We start from the raw sequence: 25,771 nt of genomic DNA, 5'->3' as shown, positions 1-25,771 counted from the left end.
ACTCTTGAAACTTGTTTCCCAAGATTTTAGTACAATGTTTATGGAAGTCAATGTGGATAGGTACAGCTGCATCAGCTGTTTCTGAGGTTTATTCCCGAGTGGGCCATGTAATCAAGGAAATTGCTCCCTGGAGTTTTGGGGCACATGAGAGGGGTAGTTGCTTGTGAATGGTAATTGCAGGTAATAAACTCAGGGAGTGCTTGGAGAGGCAGATGTGGAGGGTGACAGGGTAAAAAGTGACTGGAACCTACCAGTTACCCAACAGAATGTATTACTGTTAATATGTTAGTGAGGTAAACAAACAGATGCCATTCTGTTTCTGTAATAGATACAACAAAGAAGTGTTCCATGAAGATTTTAATAATCTACCTTTAAGAATACTTTCACCTCTCTGAAGCAAATGAGATGTACAGCTATACATTAACCCAGTTAAAACAGTAAATGCTTTGATAAGTGAGGGGTCTCCACTACTTCTGAATCTTCAAGAGATAATTCTGCTGTAACAGTTCTAAAACTACTGAAGTGCTTGTTGTGTTCTTGTGATACTTGCTGTCTGAAAAGCAGCACCTATTGGCCTATTACAGGATAATTTTCCACTGGAGAAAGTAAGCTAGGCTTTTCTTGTGCTTTCTTAGTGTACTATTTTAGTTTTGATAGAATATATCCTTGAGAGAGATCACAAATGATTCCCAACAGCTTCATTATTCACAAATCTGCATTCGTGCATGTACTGCGGGCTACGCAGAGCTCAAGAACTGGCAGCAATTGAGCTGAAATGCTGGTCTACTGGCCACCCTGTACTAAAAGGAGCAACCCCATCTCCCTTGCCCTCTGCACCCCTGATGCTGATGTGACCCCGTAGCAAAGAGATGGAAAAAACCAGAATGGCAATAAATTATCCCCGTTGAGACTTCAAAAACAAAACCCTCACAAACAAACAAAAAGCCCTCCCATATTTAGACTCCTTAGGTGTTTGCAGGTCACTGCAAGGTCAGCCAGAGACACCTCTGAAGTGTCTGACTAAGGTGACAGGAGAGCAGGCCCTTCTCCTTCAGAACCTCTGTGTTAGTTCTTAAGGAGGTTTAGCTGCCTAATTAAATTCCAAAGGTGGAGAGAGAAGGAATTATCTTCAAGTATCTAAAACAGAATCAGTTGCAGAAACAGTAATAAGTAAAGAACTGTCTATTTCTCCCAGGGACAGGTAAAAAAAAAAAATGGCTAAATTGGAGGGGGGGAAAAAGTTACATATGGAGCAAACAAGGAATTAAATTTTGCAACAGCCTGATCAGCAAAATAAGGAACTTTCCTTGAAAGCTTAAGTGCAGTTTAGGCCACAACCTTCAATAGCACTTTTGGTATTCTTGCTTCTGTCCCTATGCAGTGAGAAAGAACCACAATGGGGTGTTCTCTATTTCCCTTACTCCCATAAGGCTTTGTAAACAAGGCCACATTACAAATCTCTAACCCTCATCCTGAAAAGCAGCACATTCACATCTGAAGGCTGAAACAAATGAAGAAGCTATTAAAAGTATATAGTAAGAAGCTGATTTATTGTACAAGTACGCACAATTAAATGCTGGGTTTAAGTCCTTGTTTTTTCTTAAGAAAAACCAGCAGACTGTAAGAAAGAGCAATGCAGGACCATGGTGATCAGAGCATTCAAAAAATAAAGCTGAAGAGACCTCATGCCATCAAAGAAGGAAATAAGTACCCCAAGTAGCTCAGGCAGAGAATAACAAATATTTTTAAGTGACTAAGGACAGCTCTTCCTGTCACCTCAGAGTACAGAACGCAGCAGTAGGATGAAAGCTAAAAGTGAGAAGAGAAAGATATTTTGTTTACTAACTGAAGTTCCACACTTGGAATGAAAAAACTGAATTAAAGAACATGGTTTTTGTCAGCATTTTGAGAAAAACTGTTTTAACATTAAATCTAACACTTTCAATATTTTACATATGAAGTATAAAATAAAACATTTTCCTCACAGCATCTTGAAAAATTAAAAATTATTAAAATTACTTTAAAAATTAAAAATTATTACTAATATTAATTTTAGTAGGAAAACCTAGGTCAGGAATGTTGGGAATATCTTAAAATCAATTTAAGCCAGCAGAGATCTTCTCCTCTGCAAACCACCAGGATATCTCAATACTCAAAATAAGATAAAACCCAGAAGTGTCAAATTCGTACCAGTAAGGAAAGAGGACATTTTCACTCCCCTCCCTCTGCACACCTTCCCAAAAAAGAAAAATTTAAGGACAATTTTCTTCAACCTGTAGCAAAACTAGCAGGGACAAAACAAGAGGCTACCACTGGGTCTAGTCATCCTTCCAATTTCAGACATTCCCACAAATATGAGGAATGAGTTATGGACAATTAAGTTTTTCAGATTTCAGAAAAAAAAATAGGGACATACCCCCATTTTGAGTTCACTGAGGTGGTTAACGCCCAAAAATTAGTAAGATGCAAAACAAACCAGAAAAGAAAATATACACAGAGCTGTACTTTGTGGGATTAATAGGCATCTTTTTCAGAACAAGCAATTTCAAGAATGAACAAACCTACCTCCATGTCCAGAGATGATCAAAAAGGCAGTAAAATCATCTGCCCAGTAAAAAGCTGTCCAGCAGAGAATTTAAGTCACCCAAGGCAATACCCTGAAATGTGCCAACAAGTGGGAATACTTGTGCTTCAACTGTACTTCTCCCCTGACTGTGAATTATCAACTTCACCATCCTCAGAATTGCAGCTGTTAAGTCAATTCCAGGTACAATTTGCAAAAACAACCCTAAAATGTTATGAGCTGGCAAACCACACGTGTTTAATTAAGTGTAGTTTTACTGGACCCGTGGCCATTTCCCCCTGGTTCGCTTTCACAGCTGCAGCACTGACAGGAAACTTAAAGTCATTTTTCTTCCCTGAGAAGTTGCAAATACACAAGTGATGAAACAAGCTGCATTTTGTAATACAAAATAGAGGTCCTGCAAACTAAATAAACTGGGCTTTAGGCCTTTTGCTTAACTTCTTTATGCTTCTGAGTAAATGCAGTGCAATCTAAAATCCAGTATTCATCCTTTCAGAAGCAGTTAATTGTGATTTTCACAGTACAAACATAACTTCTACATGGCCATGAGGATAAAAGAAATTCCTTTGATTGTATGCTACAGTAACCAAGAAAGAACCACAAAATATCCTCAATGCATAGTGCCTATAGCATGTCTATTCTATCTTACATAAAACAATTGGTGAAGGGACTAAAGCAGTGTGTCACATGGGCCAGAAACTTGTTTTAAAAAAAGGGGGAGAGAAAGAGTGTATGCCACAATACTCAAAAAATAGTAATGAATGGGCATATCAACAATTCTCCCAGAAGCTCCACCCTCCAAAGCCAAAACTATATCTGAGTATCTCTCTTCTTCCAACAATATTCCTTAAATATAACCCAGTTACATCTTTCACGCAGAAAATTACTGCATTATGTCCATTGGTATGTGTTGCAAAACAAGTGTCAGATCATGTTCCAATGGTCCCTTATGTTCTACATGGACTGCTGAGCAATTAAAAGGCTTGGTATGCCTTTTTACCTATGCAAGATAAAATGCTGTGTTTGCTGTAGATGCCAACTGTGTAAGCAACAGGACACATAAAAAGTCTTACTCTAGTTTTCCGTGTGGATTTCATTTACTCAGACAAATACGAACATCTATTGTAATCAAATGTTTAACAGAAATCCCCCTGCTTGATTGCAGGTCCTTCTCCAACAAAGTTTGAAGTTGAAAGGCCTCTTATGAAGAGCTGAAACAAAGAGGCACAGCCTGCCAGAAAGGGGGAGGAGGTGTGTGAGGGAAAGGGGACAAGTGTTTTGATATTTGAAGTAGACTCCATCTCCCAGAGCCTGCTGTCACAGTTATACCAATCCAGAGAGGGTCTGCTAAAGATGCACTGATCATAAAGACTGCATCTGGTCTTCTCAGGGATGGCACTGCATTCAAAGTAGAGCCATTCTGACCATTCTGTTGGATTAAGACCATAAAAACCTTTTTTGAATTCTGGGCTCCAGGAATAAGATAAGACTCTCAGAAGTAAGAGAAATGAGTGAGAGCAGCCATAAGTGAACCAGAGCCTGCAATAAAAATAGGAAGCAGAGTTCTTTGTCACATCCCTGCCCATCATGCAGACTGCTTGGGCTGACTGGTACCACACTGAGGAGTGGGGAAACACAGTGACCCTTCTCACTTCTCCCATGATTGTAAGACATGAGAAGTCAAAGGAACTGACATAATTGAATTCCTTGTGCTGTGCAACACCATTTTTCACTGCTGACAATCATCCAAGCCCTAGGTATCAGAGATTCACTCCAATTAATTAGTAAAATGAAGGACTTATTAAACTGCCCAAAAAAACCCAAAAAAAACAAAAAAAAAACCCAAAAACAAACCTGCCCCTAAAGAAAGACAGGGAGGAAAAAGAAACAGTCAGATTCAGCTATTCACTAACCCTCTCTGAAACTTACTCCTGATGATCCTAGTGAAAGAGGCCACACTAGCACACACATTCCCCCCCCCCCATGCACTGCATGCTCCAGATAGCAAAGCATGTTCCAAAATACTGGGGGGTGGGGTGAGACATAATGTAAATTAATTTTTAAAAACCCAAGTAATTTCTGTGATTTTTTTTTCACTGAAGTAGGATTTACAAAGTCTTCTGACAAGTGTAAAACCGTGACTAAATTTAGAGAGTATGTTTAAACGGACTAAAAACATACAAATGCTTTTGTTGCAAGGAATCTATTTTGTAAAATAACAATTTTAAATTCTAATGTAAAAGCTTTCATGTAAGAAGAGTTGTGTTGCAAAAGACACAAATAAATTACCAGCACACAGGAATGTGTAATACATTCTTGTTATACAGCATGCGGGAGTTCTGAAAACCTTGTCAAACTTCATTAAGAGGAATGTTATGCTTATTCAAAATTACTAAAACATTCCAGGCTTTTTTCACTGTCCTATGCAATAAAGCAAACCTATTAGCAGTACATTATAGCTGAGATGGCAAGAATTTGCTAATAGTTTCATGCTGATTAAGCAACAGGCAGCAAGCGGTGCCCTGTGCCCGCCGCAGCGAGCACAGCCCTCCCCCGTGCTGCTGAATTACAACTCCGTGCTCAGCATGCAGCGGATCAGCTGGAGCCACCATCCTTTAGAGAACGTTCTCATTGAAACTGCAAGTGTAATAAAGTATGGCAGCACTGTCCGCCAAGCTGTCAGGGGGAAAAAGTGCTTTAAAGGACATGTATGTTTGTTTGAGTATATAGTAATGCTCCACACATGAAGCTGCTCTTGCAAGCTGACAGAAAGCTGGTGCTCAGCTGCAGAAAACACAGGTGGAATGGAAGCTGAACTTTCTGGGAGGCTCAAGAGAACAATTAATTAATAATCAATGTATTTTGAATTACTGGATACACCAATACTTTGCTGTTGATTTCTATGTTGTTTTCCAGCGAGATTTCCATTGAGCTCATATTAAAAGGTGAATTATGCAACAGCAGGCATTGTAGGAGCTCTGGATTCCAGGTCCCTCGAGGGTCTGTAGAGTACCAGTGCTGAAAGCTGATCAGTCCACTGCCCAGAGAGCCTTCTGCAACACTGCTGGCAGTGTCAGCTTATTCTGCTGGATGACTCTGAAGATTTTGCTGTTCAGATTTAGTACAACAGCTATATTAAAGATAAAAAGCTTATTGGGAAAATTTAAGTGCCTGAATAGGCTTTAGGCTAACATTGCTCCAAATGCTTTTGTCTTCACAAGAGCAGTAATTGAGTATGGAGGGTGATTAGTTCTATCTCCCAAATAACACTTACTGGAAGCGTTAGCTGTGCATTTCAGATTGCCAGAGAAATGGGGATTACAGGACAGGCAAACTATCTGGCACAGCAACAGTACAGCAATCATAACAAAACCTCCAGTGAAGCCTCAAGATGAGCCTTGCAGCCATAAATCCCCTCAGAGGAATGCAGGGAAATGTTAAACTGCTAAACTCTGCTAAGAACACATACTTTCCATTTTAGCATATAGATTCATCTATTTTGAGCAGAAAATGAAGGTTTATGCCCCCTTTTGCCACAGCAGTGCAGAGCTTTGGGCCATACTGGCTGGCATACCATGATAAAATGCATCTGGTAGCTGCAAGAAGTTACAAGTACCAATTTTTTAAAAAGTCACTTGTCATAAATCATGCCTTTATTGATATGCTTAGCATAATGCATTAATATGAGAAGATCCTTCAACATGAAGAAGATTCAGACCAAGAAGCTGTTTGATATGGTTTTAATGGCTTTTCATAGGCTTCTTTCTCCACATAAACCTTCCCTCAATACAGACTGAAGCTTAGAGATTACACAGAAGCCATTTTCCCCACACTATTCAAAATTTTTAACATATTTAAACAATTTCAGCTAACAAGCAATCTTTTAAATGGTTAAATTAAAATTAAGACATCATGTTCTCACTCATTTATCTTATTATTAAAATAGCTAATCTAAAATGTCCTTATTTTAGAAATCTAAATTCATTTTCACTGGGCAGATTTCAAAAAATGGTCACCATATTAGACTTTCTTGTCTTTAAAACCCACTAGTCCTTTATTAAATCTGTATTCAGATCCAGTATCCTCTCACATGTTTACTGTGTAACACTGAATATAATTAGTGGGTTCTATGACAGACAGCAAGACTTTTTTTACAAGGTGCAAGACAAAGTCACTGTATAAGGACTTAGAGAAGAGATTACAATTTCATTTTCAAAGGAGTATTTGGTGTTTTAGGACACTGCATTTCTTTGGAATCCTCCCTGTCTCCCAGTATATTGGAATGGGACATTCACCAGCCTGCCTGAAGCAAACAAACCTTAAGGCAAAAAGCAATAGGTGGGAAAAATACTTAACGTTAAAATTAATATATTTTTTGTTTTTTTCCAGTACTTTGCATGTGTTTTGTGTTTTAAACCTGTTCCTCTGACCAGGAAAAATACCTCTGATTTTGGCACTTACGGAAATGAAATTCACAGCTCCACTAGAGAAGAATTTTAAAATTAAATTCCCATTGTAAGTTGGGCTCTTAACAAGCTCTTTATATATTGTCACCTCCAGTATACATAAGCACTCAGCTGTTTAGCTTTCATGTTGAATTTTCTAAATAAACCATAAAAATCCCACATATATTGGCATCTGTCACTTATACTGGAGGAGAGAGGTATAAAGAATTAAGACAAAATGTCACAAGGCCTTCTAAATTCCCAAGACACTGCCTCTATTCTCAAGACAATGTACGTGCTACAGCATACAAGCAAAACTCTGAGGTTTTGTTAGGGCTGCTTGAACCCCCCCAGTCTCATGTATTTTAATGACTTGGGACAAAGAACGCCTCCTATTACATCATGTATAACATTTCTTTCTGGTAATGAAGGATAAAGTAGAAAGCCAAGTCTCATGCCAGAGAAGACATACAGAGAACATTAGGTCAAGAATTCAGTTTAAAATTTTGCCTTAAAAGACATAATAGGATGAGCAAAATAAGTGTTATCAGTTAGCATATTTACATATTTATATGAGGTGTTTCAAATTTTGAGCAGAGCAGGATTATTTCCCTCAATAGCTGTTTAAGACCACACAAAAAGAAGCCTGTACCTAATTATGACATGGTGCTTCTAAGATATTTTTAATTTTCAGCTTTTAACTGAGCTAGAACAGGCTGTGATCACTCCAGTTTTAACACTGGGATTCTGTTTTGCAAAAGTATACTGAATAGCAGGAAGAACATTTTTAGGAATATATCCAACCCACTGTGCCCAAGTTAAAGAAGTTAAAGATTTTTTTAATATCACTTTTGAGGGTTTTTTAAAATGCTAAAGCCAAGTACACAATTGTACAGACTTTTCTTAAAATTCCCAAAATACTCAGCCATAGACTATATGTGCTGCTTACAGCAGAATTAAGCAAAGCAATAAAATTCTCATGGGAACCTCAACCAGGTTGCATCTTTTTTTTTTCTCTCTACAACTACTGAAAATAGAAGTATTTGTTGTTTGACTGTATTTCTTAGTCTGTTTCTCTCTACTTGCAGACAGTTTGTTGGCACCCAGTGTAAGGACAGAAAGCATGAAACACTCAGCCATGCATTTCTGCAGTTTTTCTTCCCCTTTATTTTCCTTACACTAGCAAGAATGTGTTTCATTTCCAATAACAGCTATTTCTGCAAATCAGTATCTCGAAAGAGAAGTATACCTTTTTCACTGAATTTTGTGTTTCAACATGAAAATGTTAAACTAAGTCTGCAACTTCCACTTTACTTCAATGAATATTAAATCAGCGATTTTTGTTTCAGATGGCAGTTAAGAAGATATAAAAAGACTCAGTATTTGTGGAATTTTATTTACTTTATAATTCTGAGGCTGCACTCAAGCAGATCCATCCATACCAAGAACAACAGAGAAGGCTGGATCGGGGCTCAAATCACCATTTAACACAATACCTTGAGAAGCAAAGGAGCAGTTTATGGATAGACAGTAATGATATGAGAGCAGGATAAGCACACACAATTCCTGAGACTATCTATGGGTACAGAATTTAAATACAGCCCTTCAAGCTACTTTTCTCAGAAAATTGATTGCAAAGAAAGAATTTGTCAATGTAGCACCACCTCAGCACAACATTCACTTCAATTGTTTTAATAAACAGCACACCAAAGACCTGCAGCAGCTGGAAAGAGCTGTTTTACAGCCCTCACAATGCTGTACAGGGAATCATCACTTCTTAGGTTTGGACACAATCTGCTGAGGCTTTAAAGATTTACAAAACAAGAAAAGAAGAATAAGAGTTTAGAGCTAGATTTTTAGCATAACACTCAGGATTTGGATTTTTCTGTTTTTCCATAAAAGAAAAAAACCCCACAAGCCTAAGTACATATCTAAGTTTTGCTCAAATGATAGCTACAGTAGCAATTTATGAACTAACAAAAAGCAAAAATGGATGCAGTACAGTTTTTACATATATAACTAACTGAAAAGTATGCAAAACTTAAAAATAAAATTTACACCTTGATGGAGCACAACTCACAACCTTGTGAAACACCAAGACAGGGCTCTCTTTGAGACTGAAGCATGGAAGAATGAAAATAAAAACTATCTCAAGTTGAGCATCCCTCACCCTGTGTCTTCTCAGGCAGTCACAGAAGCACGACCCTTCAGGCTGGCAAAGGCAAAAAGAATGAAAGCAAGGGAAGGTGGAGGCTGGAGCTTTTACTGAGGAGGCTGCAGGGGGCAACTGATGAGGAGCTGCCATGGGCACAAGCGAGCAGATGAGCTCAGCGAGCAGATGAGAGAGGGACAGAGGGACAGAGGGACAGAGGGACAGAGGGACAGAGGGACAGAGGGACAGAGGGACAGAGGGACAGAGCTGTGTGACCACCAGGCCCCTGGCAGGGCCACACTGCATCTCCCCACGCTCCTGCTCCCTGCCTAAGGCAAGGCAGCCACACAGCCTGGCTGTGAAAAGCTCTCCTGAGAGGAAGCATTGCAGTCCCCTGGCACAGCTGGTGGGCACCAGCACCATGGGGTAACACGTACTGCAGCAGGAAAAGCACAGAGCCTCGGGGAAGCATGAAAATGCCATTACAAGTTAGAGTGCAGCACCCGGGAGGGATGAACACAACAAAGTCACAGCCAGGACAAACGGACTTATCTGGATGACAGAAAAAAAGACAGCACTGACAAACTCATCTCATGAAGTCGTTGTGAGAAAGCTTAAAGTTGGTAGTCACACTATATGAGGTGCAAGTCAAGATCAAAGGGCTATCAAGAACAGCTGCCCCTGTTTTTTTTTATATCTCATATATACAGAGAGCACAGGTATATAGGTATACACCCACACGCAGTCCCCCGTGCCTAAAGCACAATGCAGTTATGCATGACAAACACCTATTAGTTTTTCCAGTTGGATGAAGGTACCCAAGAATTGATAAGGATAGCGCCAAGCATGTTGATAAATCTTCAGTGGTGGGGGCTGGGGGGAGGAGGGAAGCACCTGCATTCAATTTCAATAGGAAAAGCAGTCAAATCAAAGTCACTCAAGAACCTCATTTACTGTTCCAACACTTTAGTGCAGGATAAAGCTTCTTCCAAATACTTAAAAGACAAACAATAGTTATGTGCAACACTATAACATTTCTGTTGTACCATGAATCATTTCCGAACAATATCCTGGTGAACTTTCAAGCTCTCTAGAAAATAAATGAGCATGCAATATTACTAGACCTGTTGAACAACCAGCTGAGAGTCCAGAAAGTTTACTAACTGTATTTTTGTTTTTATCAGACATAACATTTTACTACAGTATTGCATAAGCACTCAGGACTTGCCTGAGTCCCATCACATCAGTGACAATAAAAAGGCAAGTGTGTCCTCAAGTCCTTCACATCTGCTGACTTTGCACTAGACTGTGACTCCCCAGGCTGCCATAAAGGAGTTCCTTGCAGGTAGTGACACACTCGTCACAACACTGCCCAGGCCAGCACCACCACCTCCCTGCAGCACTGGAAATAAATATTTGTAGAGCTAGGTGGTGACTAGAGCAGCAAAGTGATTCAGCTGAACAACAATCCACAAAAGCAAAAGATGGCAACTGTGTACACTACACATCAGCAGAAAACAGACATAAAACTCTGCTCTTCAGCACTGCATTTAAACAAAATACAAGGAAGTTACTTAATTTGACTAGATGATCTGAAGATCATCCAGAAGCCTTAGGTAAACTGTTTTAAAAGGGAATAATTAAAACTACAGTATTTAAATTCAAAATGCAATACATAATTTCAGATTTAAAATAGGAGTCCAAGTTTCTAATCATGATTTTGATTATAAGCAGAAGGTGAAACCAGATAATTTAACATCAAAACTCAACATAAGCAATAACCTAAATTAATTCAGACAGCTCCTCAACTTCTAGCATTCATTTACAAAACTTATCAGATGGAAAACTAGAATGTATTAAAATAGACTTCAAACACCTATGCCAGTCTTCACATCATAGTACGCAAGCTCCAAATCTCTGCCAAAAGAGTTTACAAAGATAGGACAAACTATCCAAAGATGGGGGAAAAATATACCAAAATTACCTTCTTTTCAAGATGAGAGAGGCCAGGAACTGCATGTTATTTAGAATACAGAGACACCATGAAATTTGCATTCTCCATTTTCGTTCCGCACCATTCCCTACTACTGACATTCTCTGTGCTTGTTTGAATGCCTCTCTGCACTAACTTAGCACTTTCATATCTACCAGAATAGAACTATAATCTACTAGAAATCTGTCTTTCCCAAGAACTAGGTCAGAAGACCTTTTAAGACAGGCTAAATTCAAAATTGATACAAATATTCTAACAGTATATTGTTCAGTTACTCACTATCAGAGAAATAATTTGGAAATCCTCAGTTCTTACTATCCTGAACGACTGTTTTGTCCAGAAGTATTGCCCTTAGCTTTAGAACAAACTCCACATAAAGGCAAAAGCCATTTGTCTCTATTGTTTTTAAATCAAACATACCTGGCAAGGCATGTCAGAGACAGATCAGCTGTTTGGGTACTAGATATGCAAAAATTTTGCTTGCTTTTTTTTAAGCACAAATGTCTACTATTCCAGAGAGCTGCCTAAAAAAAAAAAAAAAAAAAGGAAAAAAGTGTTTTGTATTTTATTCTACAGAGTCATACGTTCCCTGACGTTTTGTCACACTGCTGTGAAACAAATGATACTTTCTTTAGGATTCTACAGAATAACAGCACCTTTGTTCTATAGGCAAGCCCTGCAATATTAAACAACTGCCTAGATCGTAACCAGGTAAAGACATAGCAAAAGCAATTGTTTGTACCCAGAGCTATGTGAGAGAACAAGATATTACCAAATATTCTCAAAACAGTCTCAGGCAGAGTTTTACCTATTACAGTCCTTTCTGTGTCTGGTGGTTCCCTACTTCAAATGACAGAAGCACTGCCAACAAGAAAAAGCTAGTCCCCAGTATCCCCAGCTGCTTTCAACTTAGGCAGCAGGGAGACAAAACTCCCATTCCTTTTCCTAGGGCTGCTTTCCTGTTAAAACATTTACTTCACCATCCCTAAAGACTCTGTCATCACCCTGCTGAGGCTGGCACTTGGCACAAATTCAAAAGAAAAGGCAGGTGGGGCAGCATGCACCAAAACTCACACATTGCACACTAGAAATTACACTTTTCTAGGTAAAAACAGAAAAATCAATTCCATATTATGACTATTATTCCTTACGTAAGGCAGCTTGAGCTTCATTTGAACTAGGAAGTAATTCTACCAGGATAAAAGCTGCAGGTTTATTCATCTAAATCAGTGCCTTCAAAGTTCCATTTCACCATTTTCTGCATGAAATTAGGGTAAATAGGAGTGCAAGAGTCAAAAGACTGTGTTGGCACTTGCAGAATTTTGACAGTGCACTAGATGTTTGTTTCAAGTCTGAAAGCACAACACAAAGCTGCATGTACCAAGCAGATCTGTAGCTTACTCAGCTGAGCATTCCATCACCAGTATTAGAACAAGCCAGTCAACTAAAACCAACTTGTCTCACAGGTCGTGATTTTCTGACAAGTGCCCCACACAGCTAACGCTGGTGCTTGCTGTTTACTTTTCTTAAGGAAGCTCAATCTGATTTGCAGCAGGGATGGGCAGAGCAGCATATGGGATATGGGCTGTAGGCAGCCTTAGTGGCATACAAGGGCTGCTCATTTTAGGGCACCTAAATCCAGATTTACTCACCTGGACTGAGAGGGAGAACTATCAGCAACCTGATTTACATATTAAAACTACAGAGGCCAAGCTGATCACAAACAGCAGCACCATAAAATGAAACTATCCAGACCTGTCAACACTGTGTAGGAAAAAAAAAAAACCCACATACACAAAATCAGCCAGGAAAAATACTCCCTAATATTATCTGTCCAGAACCCTTGACTTATTAATGTAATTTAGCAAACATTTCAAGCTGTTTACAACAGCTTCACTCTAGCAGCAGCTACCAAAATCATCAGAAAAAAAAATCATGTTTTATAAAACTCCTTAAATTATAAAGCTTTTAGTTCCTTGTCATTGAAAGTAATTCTTCACCTCATTATAATGTGCATATTATTTCAGCATTTAACATCATTAAAATAACAAGTGCTGTTTTTAAGAAGGTAAGAGACTAAAGGATGGTACTTAAAACATAATTCAAACTACTACATTATACATATCACCATGAATCTGCAAACATGTTCAGTTTTATTAAGAAAAAAATCTTGCATGCTTCCTTCATACTGTCAAATTACTCATCTCTTGGACAAATTAATGAAATTTAAAAAACAGCATGAAATTTCTTATCATAGAAGCAAACTGATTCTGTTCCTCACAAAACAGTGAGAGCCATTTATTTAAGAGGTTTAATGTTTGACCAGCAAGGCAGTCTAACACTAAAAATCTGCCACTAGTCTTTCAACTAAGTTCTTGACAAAGTCAAGAACGCCAAGATCTCCAGAAGATAAGCTGACATCCACAGAAACAGAAAATATTTTATTTTCCTGACTAAAAAGTTACTGCAATCACACAGAAATGGCAAAGGCAAGACAGAAAGAGCTCTTTAAGATCTTTACTACTCAGAATTAATCAAAGCAAAACAGCCATCCTAGTGATAATCCCCTTTAGTGCTTCACAGTTTATGCAATAGTCAATTACCAAAGAGGATGAAAGACAGAACAATCTTTGCAAATAGGTCACTGTCTATATTTATAATGATTAAAACCAACCTGTTGCTAAAAGTAACTTTTAATAAGCATAAAAAGTAACATTTAGACAGTGCCATGTATTTACTCTTAAATACATTCTATGTCTCCTATGACAAAAGAGGTAACATGCATCAAAAACAAAGTTATTTCCCATAGGTTATCCATTAGCATTGCCAAAAGCAGATTTTAATTGCTGTCTGCAATTTTATCATAAAGTATCATCCTCAAAGATATCACCTAAACATTCTTGACATGATCTCTGAACTCATCCAACTCTCTCCCTGTCTGCACACCTTCTCTCTCAGAACTTGGTAAGAAAGCAAGCATTGCCCAGGGTGCTTTTTAAAGACTTTTAAAGACTTTTAATGCTTCAGCTTTTCCTGCCTGTTTAGGCATGCCTGAACGTGTGCTTTTTTTTTTTACTTCAGAACAATTACCCAGGTCTCTGCTTCTAATGCATACTGCTCAGACATCCCATCTGCTTCTTTCAAGTACTGTCCATATCTGTTAAAGAATCACTCTTTCAGAACTCTCTTTCCTCACATCCTTGGCCTTCCTGAGGAATATTTTTGCCCTTTCCTTGGGATCAGGACATGACACCTGACACCATTTTCCTAAAATTGTATTGAACTTTATTGATTCTCACAGCTTTGAGTGCCACCATTGTCGCAGTGATTCTTACACCCAGCTGTGCATTCACTCAAACCATTTCACTCAGTTCCAATTCGACCTGCAGTTACTGTCAACACCAGAGATTTAAATCTGGTTAAACTGAAGCTTGTTTCCCCTCAAGCCCTACTTCCTCTCATTACCTCCAGCCCCCCACAGTTCAAGTCCATAAACTAATGTGTGGTTCTTACAATGCCTTATCCACCAGAGTGGCAATGAACAGTTGTCATTTCTTTGCATAAAATGTCAAGAATGTTCATTATCCAGTCCTGATGTTTCTCTCGACCAAACCCCTTGCTACATCTTCATTAGCAAATACTTCTGCTCACACTGCCAACCCCCTGTCCTCCACATATTTAATCTACTAAAAAATCCTTCCTTTTTGCATTACTTTGGAGGCTCTGGATCTTCCAGTATTTCTGCAGCCAGCAAGCCTATGACTTCAAGACTGTACAGTTGCAGAACCAGCACTTCATTACTGGAAAGGAGGAGGAGGATAATCTTCAGGGAATAATGTAACCACTTAGAAAGATCTCACAAGAGAAGCATTCCTCTGTATCTCATATATTTGTACTCAAGGACAGTGAAAACACACTGAAGGTTGGGCTAAAGCTGAATGCTATCACCTCAACACCACCAAAAATTACTTACATGAGGGCATTATTAAGGTAATTCTATCTTCTAATCTTACAAATTTAAGAGAAAACACCTGTAGCTTAGAGTTTATTATAATGCAGACTGCATAAAACTGAACTCCACAGCAGGCAGGGGAGGGAGAAGCAGTCAGTCTTGTGAAGTGAAATCCTGTTTGTGCGTGAAAGCCAGGAACTTGATGTTCTCACTACAGACTAAGAGCAATAAAAACAGCTTTCTGAGCCATTAATTTCTACACAGCTGATTTCTACTAAACAATGCTCATTATTGAAAGAATTCTAAAAAAACTGCCAAGCTGTTCCAGTGAGAAGGCTGGCACTCTGAACATCCAGACTGAGCTAACGGTGACATCAGTTCTACCACTGCTTTAATCCCCACGGCTACTAAATGTCAAACATTTTCATTGTATTTAAAGAGCTTGCAATTATGCACCATGAGATTAAGTTACAAAATAAGGCAAACTGCAAAGCATAGCAAGCATCTGCACTCTTGTTGCCCAAGATTCTCATAATGGCAAGTGAAACTGCCAAGCATTTTCCACAGCCAAAATGTAGCATTTTTAGCATTTGTTATTCTTAAACACTGTGAAAGCCACACCCCCTTCAGACCTCCCATAACAGCGTCTACAATACGTGCATTGCTGCCCCACTCAAATACAAATTTATAAATCAGTTGTAGCGTTGAATAAAGTATAGTGGGAAGAGGGGAGAACGGTGAAAAGATTAAGTGTCACTGCATCAGGAGGCACAAAGTCCAGTGGAAACTGAGCTGCAGGCCATATATTTATTATTGACAAAAGACACCCATGCAATATTAATTCCATCTGCTTTAGAGAAGGAAATGCATCAAATTATAGTCAACACAGAAGAAGGAACTGTTCTACCATGTAATATAAATTTTAATGTGGTAAACTATTTAAAGCAGGATATACTTTCCAAACATTCCTTGGTATTTTCATCATTTGTTTGGCAATTGATTAATATGGCAGTAACATGCCAACACACACTTCTAAAATAAATATCTAGTAATCACTTTATCGTGCCAAGTTCAGAGTAGTTCATATCAACTACACTGAGCTAGGGCAGTGCTGCAAAGAAAGTGCAAGAAAGCTCATGGACTCACACTGCATAAGAAAGACGTCACTGAAGAAAATATATTAAATTCAGTAATCCTATTTATTCCATAATATTTGGGGGAGGGGTGATGAAGTTAAAACTAACATTGAATACACACATATTAGAGACATGATGTCCCATAACTATAGAAACTCTGAATATCCAAAATGATGCCAAGAATACAGTAGGATATTGAAAAGCTACAGATTCTGAGTATTTCAATAAATATATATACACACAGTTCAAGACTCTGTAATTCACCTAATCAATATTGTGTCTTTAAGATCTTCCCACACTGACTCGTTCCAGCCTAGTGTTCATTGTTTCTTATCAGCAAAGTACTGATTCACAGCTCTCAATAGGAAAACTTTTCATGTCTAAAGTTAGCATCAAGTTTGATTTGAGATACTCTGGTAAACCAGTTTCATACTACAGATTAAGTTCAAGAGTCAGGAATTTTTAACAGAATTTAAACTAATTTAATAGGTCCCTAAAGAAAGATGGGGAAGGCGAGTGTGAGGTGGGGGAATTATCTATACACACATATATAAATCTATACACACACATATATAAATAACTATGTGTATGCACACATACATCACTGGTTTAAGAGCAAACCTGGATTACAATAGACTAATTAACTTGGTTTCCGTACTAGAAGTGACCTGATTAAGTCAGAGTTCTAATCTTTTGATGGGGGTGGGGGATGCCTGTTAAAAAAAAAAATTAAGAAGTGAGAGAAACTGCTTTACCAAGGACAAAGGCCGTCAATGCTCAGTTTTAGCCTGAAGTAGGAGTACATCATTCCTGAGATTCTTCCATACTAATTAACAAACTCACATGTTTTGAGTTTTAATCCAGAGTAAAGTTGTGAGAAGCAGAATTGGCAGGGCTAACTCATTAAAACAGTCTACAAATAAAATGATCAAGCCAGAAATTCAACTCCATGTAAGTCTTAAGTGTAATTAAACCCACTAAGACATTAATTTACAGTTCTTATGTTATCTATACACACTTAGGGAAAACTGACAGTAACTTGCACATTTCAACAGGCCAAGTCATGAGGAGTTGCAGCAGTAGGCTCCCCTGTAAAAAGGAAGGGATTCCTCTGAAAGAAAATATAACCTGAATTCCATGTCATATTAAAACAATCTTAATATAGAAACACTGTTGTTCTTTCTTTAAATCACAGAATAATGTAAATGGAATCAATTCCCATAGCACAGAAATTCTGCAAGAACTAAGCACATGACCTGTTTCGATTTTAGTAACAATTTCACGCTGACAGAAGACATTTTTATTTGAACAATTGGAAATTTTTGAAAATAAGTCTCACAAGAAATTTTTGGAAATAAGTCTCTTATGGCAATAAAAAAAGAAAACAAATCAGATGTGAGGGCCATTTTTTAGCTTACCTGCACTTGTTCTGTAGAACTACTACTGAGCTCATCTCCAGACTCCGAATCTTGGTGAATTTTTTCTGAGCCTTCTCCTGCTGAATCACAAGATTGTTCATGCAAAAAGCTGGTCTTCTCTATTTCCAAGAACTCCGGGCATGGGAAATGACCCATGGAAATGGTTCTAAACTGATTAGAAACCTTGGGAGATTGCAACTCATTGCTAAGTTTTCCATTGTTCTGGGTAAGGTCCAGACTCAAACCAAAAGTTTGACAGGGGCTATTGTTCGGTCCCAGATTTTGATTGGCATCTCGAACTAAGCAAGAAACTTGAACTGGAGAAGATTTTCCAAAACTAGAAAGCTCTGGTGACTTATTCACATTTTCTGTTGATCTCTGTAATCCATGTGTCAACTTCAAGGTGTTATTTGGCAACATGCTTGCCTGCTTCACAGGTGGCATCAGTGCTTTCCGGGGTATTTCCTTCACATATTGAGCTGGCACATAAAAGGGTTTGGAATTTTCATCTCTTTTGACTTGCCACCAATCGTCATTAGTCTTTTTCACTAAGATGTATTTCTCCCCTTGCTTGATCACAATTTTCTTGTCCTTGGCCTCATACTCATAGTCGTACTCCACTTGAATGTAAAACTGTCCTGGAAGCATCTTCCCACCCTTATCAGCCATTTCTATCTGAAAAGAATTCACCTTTTCAGACAAAAGGTAAGCGACATTCTGTTTCAGTGTTATCTTCCTGTTAATGTTCAGAGCTGTAAGAAAAAAAAAAGTATATGTAATCAAGTGGCTGTTTAAGAGCACTTTGGATAAAAGTAATTTTCAAAAAATCCTGCCTACTTAGACTAATTGATGGAAACATGCAGTATTTTCAGATATCCTTCCGAGTGTTGAAATAGAAAATCAGTAGAACAACTTAGGTCACTGATTGAGCTGTCCTATTCACACAAGCCTCCTGCTATCAAGTGGCTCATTAGCTTCATTAATTAATTAGTTATTGTTTCTATTACTGATTAACATTGATTGATCATTGGGGATTTGGTGAGGGGGCTGATCTGAGTCAATCTCTTGCTTACATATAAGCTTAATTTCTCAAATAAACTGTTAATACACTAGTTTTAATCAAAATATTCCAAATAAGACTTATTTACCTCACAGAAAACCTGATCTAACCAAATGTTTAAGGGCCAGATCTTAAAATGTAAACAAAGACCTCAACAGTGTCCAACAGGATTATGAACCAAAATGGGTAATGAAATAATGAATAATACATGAAAATTCTGAAAGGTACTTTTCAGCATCTTTATAATCCAGACAACTGCCACTGCATCCACACCCAAGAAAAAATTCTCTCTATTTAATCATGTAGCATCAATGTCCAAATTCATGGGTGGGTAAGCATTAGTCTTGCCAACTTGCACTGAACACAATATTGTAAATTAACATGGTAGGAATTTTAACCTTGAAAATCAAAGCATGTAAGATCTCCATTATTCACACAGAAAGTAGGAGAATTCAAGTAAAATGCTGCCTTATTTAATCTTATGAAAATTAACAAACACATTTTTATTTTTAAATGCACATTTCACGAATGCGAAAAGTTATGTAGAAACTTGCAGCTCTGCAAGTTAAGACTTTCTGATGAGATTTGTAGCCTTCACCCTGCCACAGAGTGGAACTAATGCAATTCCATGCAGGCACACACATGCAGAGTGAACTCAGCTGCTAAATGGGACCAAGGACAGAAATAACAACAGAAAAGAACTTCTGGGGAGATCTAAAGCAGAAACCGCTAAGGATCATTCAATTTTCTTTTGCCATTTCTGTTATTTGATCTGAGCCTTGAAAAAATACATTTGGCTCATAACTCGGAGACAAAGTAGAAGGTAAAAAGCTAAAGTATTACACCAAGACAGAAGTGCCCATCTTTAATCTGTGTCTCTCTCCCACAGACCATCCTCTTTTACTTCCAAGAAGCATTTCCTACAGGTAACCAGGAAGCCACCACCATTTTCATGGCTCCAAACAGAATCACGAAGTCAGATTTACAATTTTATTAAAGACTTGACAGAAGGAATGATGGTACCACATTCAACAGAGCTGACAATAGGAACAGAAAGCAGTAGAAAAGAATGTCAGGATTCTGGTGTTTGCTCTCTACCATAAAATGGTATGATGACAGTCAAAGTCTATTTACAGCCTCAGTACAAAACAACTTGCTTACCTGCTATTCTACATAAATAGGTGTTTTTAAGTGCAGCTCTGCAGTTGTTTAGCAACAGCAGCAGAAGGTAAACATGAACAAATTGCAGCCATTCCCACTCTTCCTAGTTTTGGAAGCTCTGCCATGCAAAGACTATTTTTTTCTTCTTAGCAAACCTGACTCCTTCCAACGACTCTTCAAAGTTGCTATCAACCCCTTTCACAGTTTCCAGGTCAGACACCAGGAAAATGCAAGTCTTACCAAGCTGCAGTCTACCTCAAAGCTCTGTTACCTCAAAAAGCTGAACCATAGGACAAGGATCCATTCAAAATCTCTTTCTCCCACACAGAAACCAAAGAGAGAACATAAGCCTCTGGTTTCCCACAGGATTAACAAATGTTTAAAAGCTTGGATTTTTCATTCCTTTTTTGCCAGTTCCATATGACTACTTATTGAGAATGCATGCTTAACATCTTTTCAAGACAGAAAGGTTCAACAGGTTGCATGTTATGTTTAAAAAGCTCCAAAATTTTGAATAATACAAGTTAAATAAAACAGAACCACTACAAATATAGCTCTACCCACTTTTGAAGTCAGTTTTGCAGCCTAATCCCTCTCCAAAAAATAACAACAAAAAAGAAACAACAAAAATAAGCAGCACAATTTTTGGTCTTTCATCCAAGCTGCAAAATTATCAAGTCAATAGCAAACATTTGGTAATGTTGAACATATGATTAAAGAGAGACAGGCTGTGTTCAGCCAGAATACTAAAACAGTTTTACAAACAGATCACATCATCAGGAACGAGCAAGGGTCTAATTCTCCTCCTCAACCCAAAAAACCAAGAAATATGTATGGTATAGGTGGGAAATTAACCCTGAAGATCAGCAAACAACTACCATGGCCTTGATTTCACAAATTCAAATGCATTAATTTTTGTTTTGCTTTGATCTTTTAATGCAGCTCTTGTGTCACAAAAGGCAGACTGCCTGTACTCTCTGTGCAACCCAGGGGACAGCTAACTGTAATGCCCTTTCATGAAGCTGTCTCATAGAACACAGTTTAAAGAGCCACAGGAGCCTTGGTCAAACCTCTGCTGCAAGGGGCTCACAACAATGCAGGTGTGAATGCACCATATTGACACTTGGAGCACTGACTTCACTGTGCTACAGCCAACAGCTGAAGTAGTAGGGCTGGTCAGTCCTTGTAACCTCAAAGTATTTTTTACTCCTTACCATTTACCTGTCATGCTCGATGGCATCCACATTGGTAAAGAAGGTTGAACTACTCTAGAGGATGATAAAACCATTTACTTCCACAGAAAACGTGTAAGCTTTCATACCTTAATACCTTAAATAAAGTCTCAGTATCTGATTGAGAGATTAATAACAAATGGCCTCATTAAGAAAATCTATGTTCGTGAACACAAAATGAGACTCAGACCTTGCTTTTCTCCTGGTGAAGAAAACCCCAATCGCTACTGGCAAGCGATCTAAGGTGGGTCACATCTCCACGTGGACACACAAACCACCATTCCATGGAGCATTCCCGCTGTCCCACGGGAGCAGAGCCGGCACCGGGTGCGGCAGCGGTGCGAGAGAGGCGAGCAGGGCTTTCACTCTGCACCGGGCCAGAGAGATCCCTTCGGACTCCGGCTGCGATGGAACCGTTCCCATCTCTTACTCAGCTAAGGCTGACTAAGGCTGGCAACCCTGGGTGCTCGCAGAGGTCAGCTCCTCCCTCCCCCCAGCCCTCCGCCCGCGGGCGCGCCCCTGCCCGGGCCGGCCCTGCCCCATCGCCCATGGGCTCCGCTGCTCCCGGCACCGGGCCGGCCCTGCCCCATCGCACCCTCCCGGCACCGGGCCGGCCCTGCCCGCTCCGCACTCGGGGCTCCAGGGAACTCTCCCCACAAGCGGGTGCACACGCGGCACCAGGGGTTCGGCATGCCAACACTTGCATCTAGTTACGTTTTTATGTGCGTCCCCACAAAACGAGAGCGTTTTTATCTAGACCCGATGTGACAGCTGCAATCACCCTCAGGCAGGCAGGGTTCGGAGCTGTAGGTCCGCTCAGAGCTCAGCCTCTCCTGGAGCATCCTAAGCCCTGCAGCTGCACCCTCACCTCCTTACAGCACCCAGTCTTAGCTACAGAATGATGCTCCCTCGATTGATCCTGAAGTCCATGCAAATGCTTGAAAGAAGCACGGTCCTAAGACACAGAATGATAAATACGATCATACGTGATGCACATATAGTATGCTCATGTATCATATGAGACATGATCACCCCTACTTTCAGCACTATCCTAGAATTCAAGACTCACCCCCACCCTCTCTTTTGAAATTATCAGGCACAGGCATTTGCCTCTCATCTTCCAGAACAAGATAACTCAGTCTTGGGAAATAACCTAAAATACTTTTTCACTATTCTTTTATCTTCCTCTGGAGTAAAAAAAAAAAAAACCCAACCAAAAACACCCTACCGGGGACAGGGAATTGTTACTTACTTTCCAATACAAGCAGATGATAAATTGTTAAAAATGCTACAGAGTACCAACAGATCGCCTTAAATTTCTTTGTGTGACCTTGTTCGCAGTGTCCTACAAAGCAGCAGCAGTTGACTTGTGTAATCTTTTTCCATTTTCAGCATCAAACTTCACCCACTACTGAAATGAACCCTTACGCAGTGCTGATACAGAAATAAACTCAATTATGAAGGCTAAATTAAGATAAATTCTTAACAGTTCAGGCCAGATGAGATACCCTGGCTACACCTCAAGAGATTCCATGATTCTGCTTCTCCCTGAGCAGTTTTCTTAGGGGTTCAGGCTGTATCCATATGACCATTGCCTGGGAGACTGGTCCCTTGTCAGACTTCAACCCCATTCATACCTTTCCTGCCAAGGGGCACCACTGCTTGTCCAGCACACCTGACTCCTCAGCCAGTGTTTTCCTGCAGACCAGTCCTCACCAGCGCCTGCAAGAGCCACCCTCTGCAAAGCACGCATTGAGAGTATGCAAAAGTTGCATACAAACAGAGGCAAATGGAAATGACAGATATAACCAGAACATAGACAACTTACAAGCTGTATGAAAACAACCTTAGCCCTTCACTCTTTCCTCAAACACACTTCGAAATCGAGCACTACTCGCAAGTAAACTACCTACCCGGAGCTCACCCGTCTTTAAACGCTAGAGGCATAATAAGCAACCATTTAATAATTGCCCGTGACTCAGAGCACTGAATAAGCGATGCATTTTAAACAAGTGTCAGGACAACTTTTCAGCGCCGCTGCAGCCCGCGCCCCCCTCCCCCCGCTCGCTCGCTCTCTCTCTGCCAGCCCCGCTCGCTCCTCGGTGCGGGCTTTTGTTAAGTTGTTGACTGCGAGGGCTGGCTATAAATAGCGCGGCACGGCCGCCCCGACCAGCCCGGCCCAGCCACCCCAAGTTACCGCGCTCAAGTTCACGCAAGGGCGGCAGATCCCCCCGGCCCGGCGGGCGCGCCCGGGAAGGGCGGCGGGGCCGCCGCTGCCTCCCTTTGTCTCCCGCAGGTGAGCGGGCGCCGCTCGCACACGGCAGCGCGGGCGGCCCGGCCCCGCCGCCCGGCAGCGCCCCGCACCTACCCAGGGGCGGCTCCGGCTCCTCTCCCGCCGCGGCCCCGGCGAGTGTCGGCTCCGGGGCACGGCGGCGTCACCGCGGGTCACGTGCCGGGGCGGGCCCGGGCGGGGGTGGGGCGGGGGCGGTGCCCGGGACCGCCCGGCCCCCGGTGGGAAATCGGCGATCGCGCCGGCCGGCCCGGCCGTCCTGCTGCCCGCCTCACCCTGGGCTGCTGCAGGGCTCCGGGGCGGCTGCTGGAGACACGCCAGCAGCGCCCAAATGATGCGCTGTGTGAAATACCCGGGCCTTTCTGTCCCTGCTGAGACGAACAGAGGGAAAACAAAAACCATGAACCTTCCTCGATGCAAGCAGGGGTCGGTCTGACTGCTTAATAGACGATACCTGAAGAAACCACTTTTTTTAAATAGTTGTCCAAAGAGAAATAATAAGAAATAGTCCTTGACATTTATTTCGAGTTAACTCCCTTGGTGTCTCTTACTGTATTAAATAAAGTTTTCAAACATTGTTTGAAAACATTTAGGTGGCCTTCACAACATTTTCAAATTGTGAGTAATCTTATCATTCTCTTTGAAAAAGCAGTATCTAGTTCTCCTGGTTGCAAAGATAACCTTGAAAGCATGAACTGACTGTAACTGATACAGCGGTGTCTGAATGAATCTGCAAACAGCCCGAAACAATGGCATGGAGATGTGTAAACTGTCTGCACTCTATTAATCTCATGAAGGGTAATGCTGGTCTAGCTTCTTCTTTGACTATTTTAACACATGGAAGGAGGAAGGAGACAGTAAAACCATCAAAAGATGGAAAGATCAGGTTTGCTGAGGGAAGTACAAGCAATGGGAAAAGACCTGAGAAGTGCCAGTAAGAGACAGAAACAGACTTTAACTGAGGGAAAGATGAAAACAGCATCAGTACTTTTAATTGAACATGTGGACATATTTTCATATGGAATTGCAGTGCATCTTGAACTTTCAATATTGATAGTTCCTTGAAATCTCATGCATGTTATGCAACAAACTTGCAAGATAAGTAGAAAACACTGCATACACCTTAAAGCTTCTTCTTCTCAAGCCTGAATACTGGTGAGAATGTCCCCTTGACACCAAGGATCATTTGACTTCGGGCTCTCTGTTCACAAAACATAATTATTAAAATTCTGTTGATGTTGTAAGACCGATAACACTGTCACACCCATGCATTCAGCAGTTATTCACAGGGTCTGGAAAAAACAGACTAGACACCAGCATTTCTGTTGTAAGGGAAACAACATCTTGTATATAGATGTCCATTATTTACCTTTAAAAGGCAAAAGAAATGTGTAAAAGGACAGTGGTTTTTTTATTCATGCTCACTCTTTTGTAAATTACATACATGTGAAAAAGATATAGAGTAATTCTTGGATGTAGTAAAAAATAATGTACTTGGGTACTTCTGAACAAGCTGACTGCATTTTACCTGCTGACATGCCTGAGGTGTATATAAAAGCATCCCAAAAATCAGTCACAGTAACCACATTGTAATTATCCTTCCTTACTGCCAAGGCTTCACTGGAGTGCTGCAGGATATGGCATTAGTGATTCAGTCTGAGGCACTCTTCCCTCTGAGTCAGGGTTGAACCAATGGTCCCACATAAGATCAACAGGCATAATAGAGCTGAAGGTGCCAGAAGATATGTAATTTTGAGTCCCTGCCCAAGTGCAGTCATGAAAGATTCCACATTACAAATAAACTGTCCAGCCCAAGTTCCAATTTTAGTATCTGTTGCGTATTCTGCCTATGAAGGATTTCTCTGCCATTTCACTGAAGTAGAAAGAGCTAAAGTTCACAACCTTTTCTCACTGTGACTTGTTTTTCCCAGCAATGTAGGAATGCTGCCATACTCATACCTCAGATGGGACTGTATGTATGTATTAGTTGGAAACATCCAGTACATGTACTGACCTCACAAATCCCAGATTGAAAGAACTGCCAACTATAATTGCTTTATGTAGTACATGCAAGCTATGGTAGAGAGTGCAGGACTCAATTCATGTATTTATTGTGTTCTGACTGTTCTGTGTCATACCTTGCACACAACAACATCAGTCTCTCTCTTTGTAAACTGATTCCTTATGAAACATCAGTGTTTGAAGTGTCTGTCTGTTCTACTATGCCAAACCTTCAAAACCTTTGTCCAAATTTAGCTGTGTTTGCCAAAAGGGAGTTCCCTTAAAGGTGGTTAAGCTCCCACAAGGTCTGTGGAAGCGGTCAGCCACATAGAGGTGGAGAAGAATCC

The 25,771-nt window shown here is 40.1% G+C and overlaps 1 protein-coding gene across 9 annotated transcripts in view; it reads right to left on the bottom strand.

Annotated features, from left to right (window-relative positions):
- The window catches only part of ARHGAP12 (Rho GTPase activating protein 12), a 75,154-nt gene extending 52,302 nt beyond the window's left edge, over window positions 1-22,852 (bottom strand). For 2 of the 9 annotated variants that reach the window (XR_005956870.1, XM_041487817.1), the window contains exons 1-2: window positions 22,771-22,852; window positions 17,681-18,432 (exon numbers count right to left, since the gene is read on the bottom strand). Coding sequence is in view for 8 of the 9 variants with exons in the window: in XM_041487817.1 (XP_041343751.1) it covers window positions 17,681-18,349 (669 nt within the window). In the remaining variant the exon portion in view is untranslated. The remainder of the gene's footprint in view (window positions 1-17,680; window positions 18,433-22,770) is intronic. The other 7 variants (XM_041487765.1, XM_041487781.1, XM_041487756.1 and 4 more) reach the window with 4 other exon arrangements.
- Between the last annotated feature and the right edge of the window lie 2,919 nt (window positions 22,853-25,771).

Source organism: Pyrgilauda ruficollis, unplaced genomic scaffold (assembly GCF_017590135.1).
Source record: "Pyrgilauda ruficollis isolate IOZ18807 unplaced genomic scaffold, ASM1759013v1 scaffold12, whole genome shotgun sequence".
NCBI lineage: Eukaryota > Metazoa > Chordata > Aves > Passeriformes > Passeridae > Pyrgilauda > Pyrgilauda ruficollis.
The sequence above is the reverse complement of the archived record's forward strand: the minus strand, read 5'-3'. Positions and strand labels throughout refer to the sequence as shown.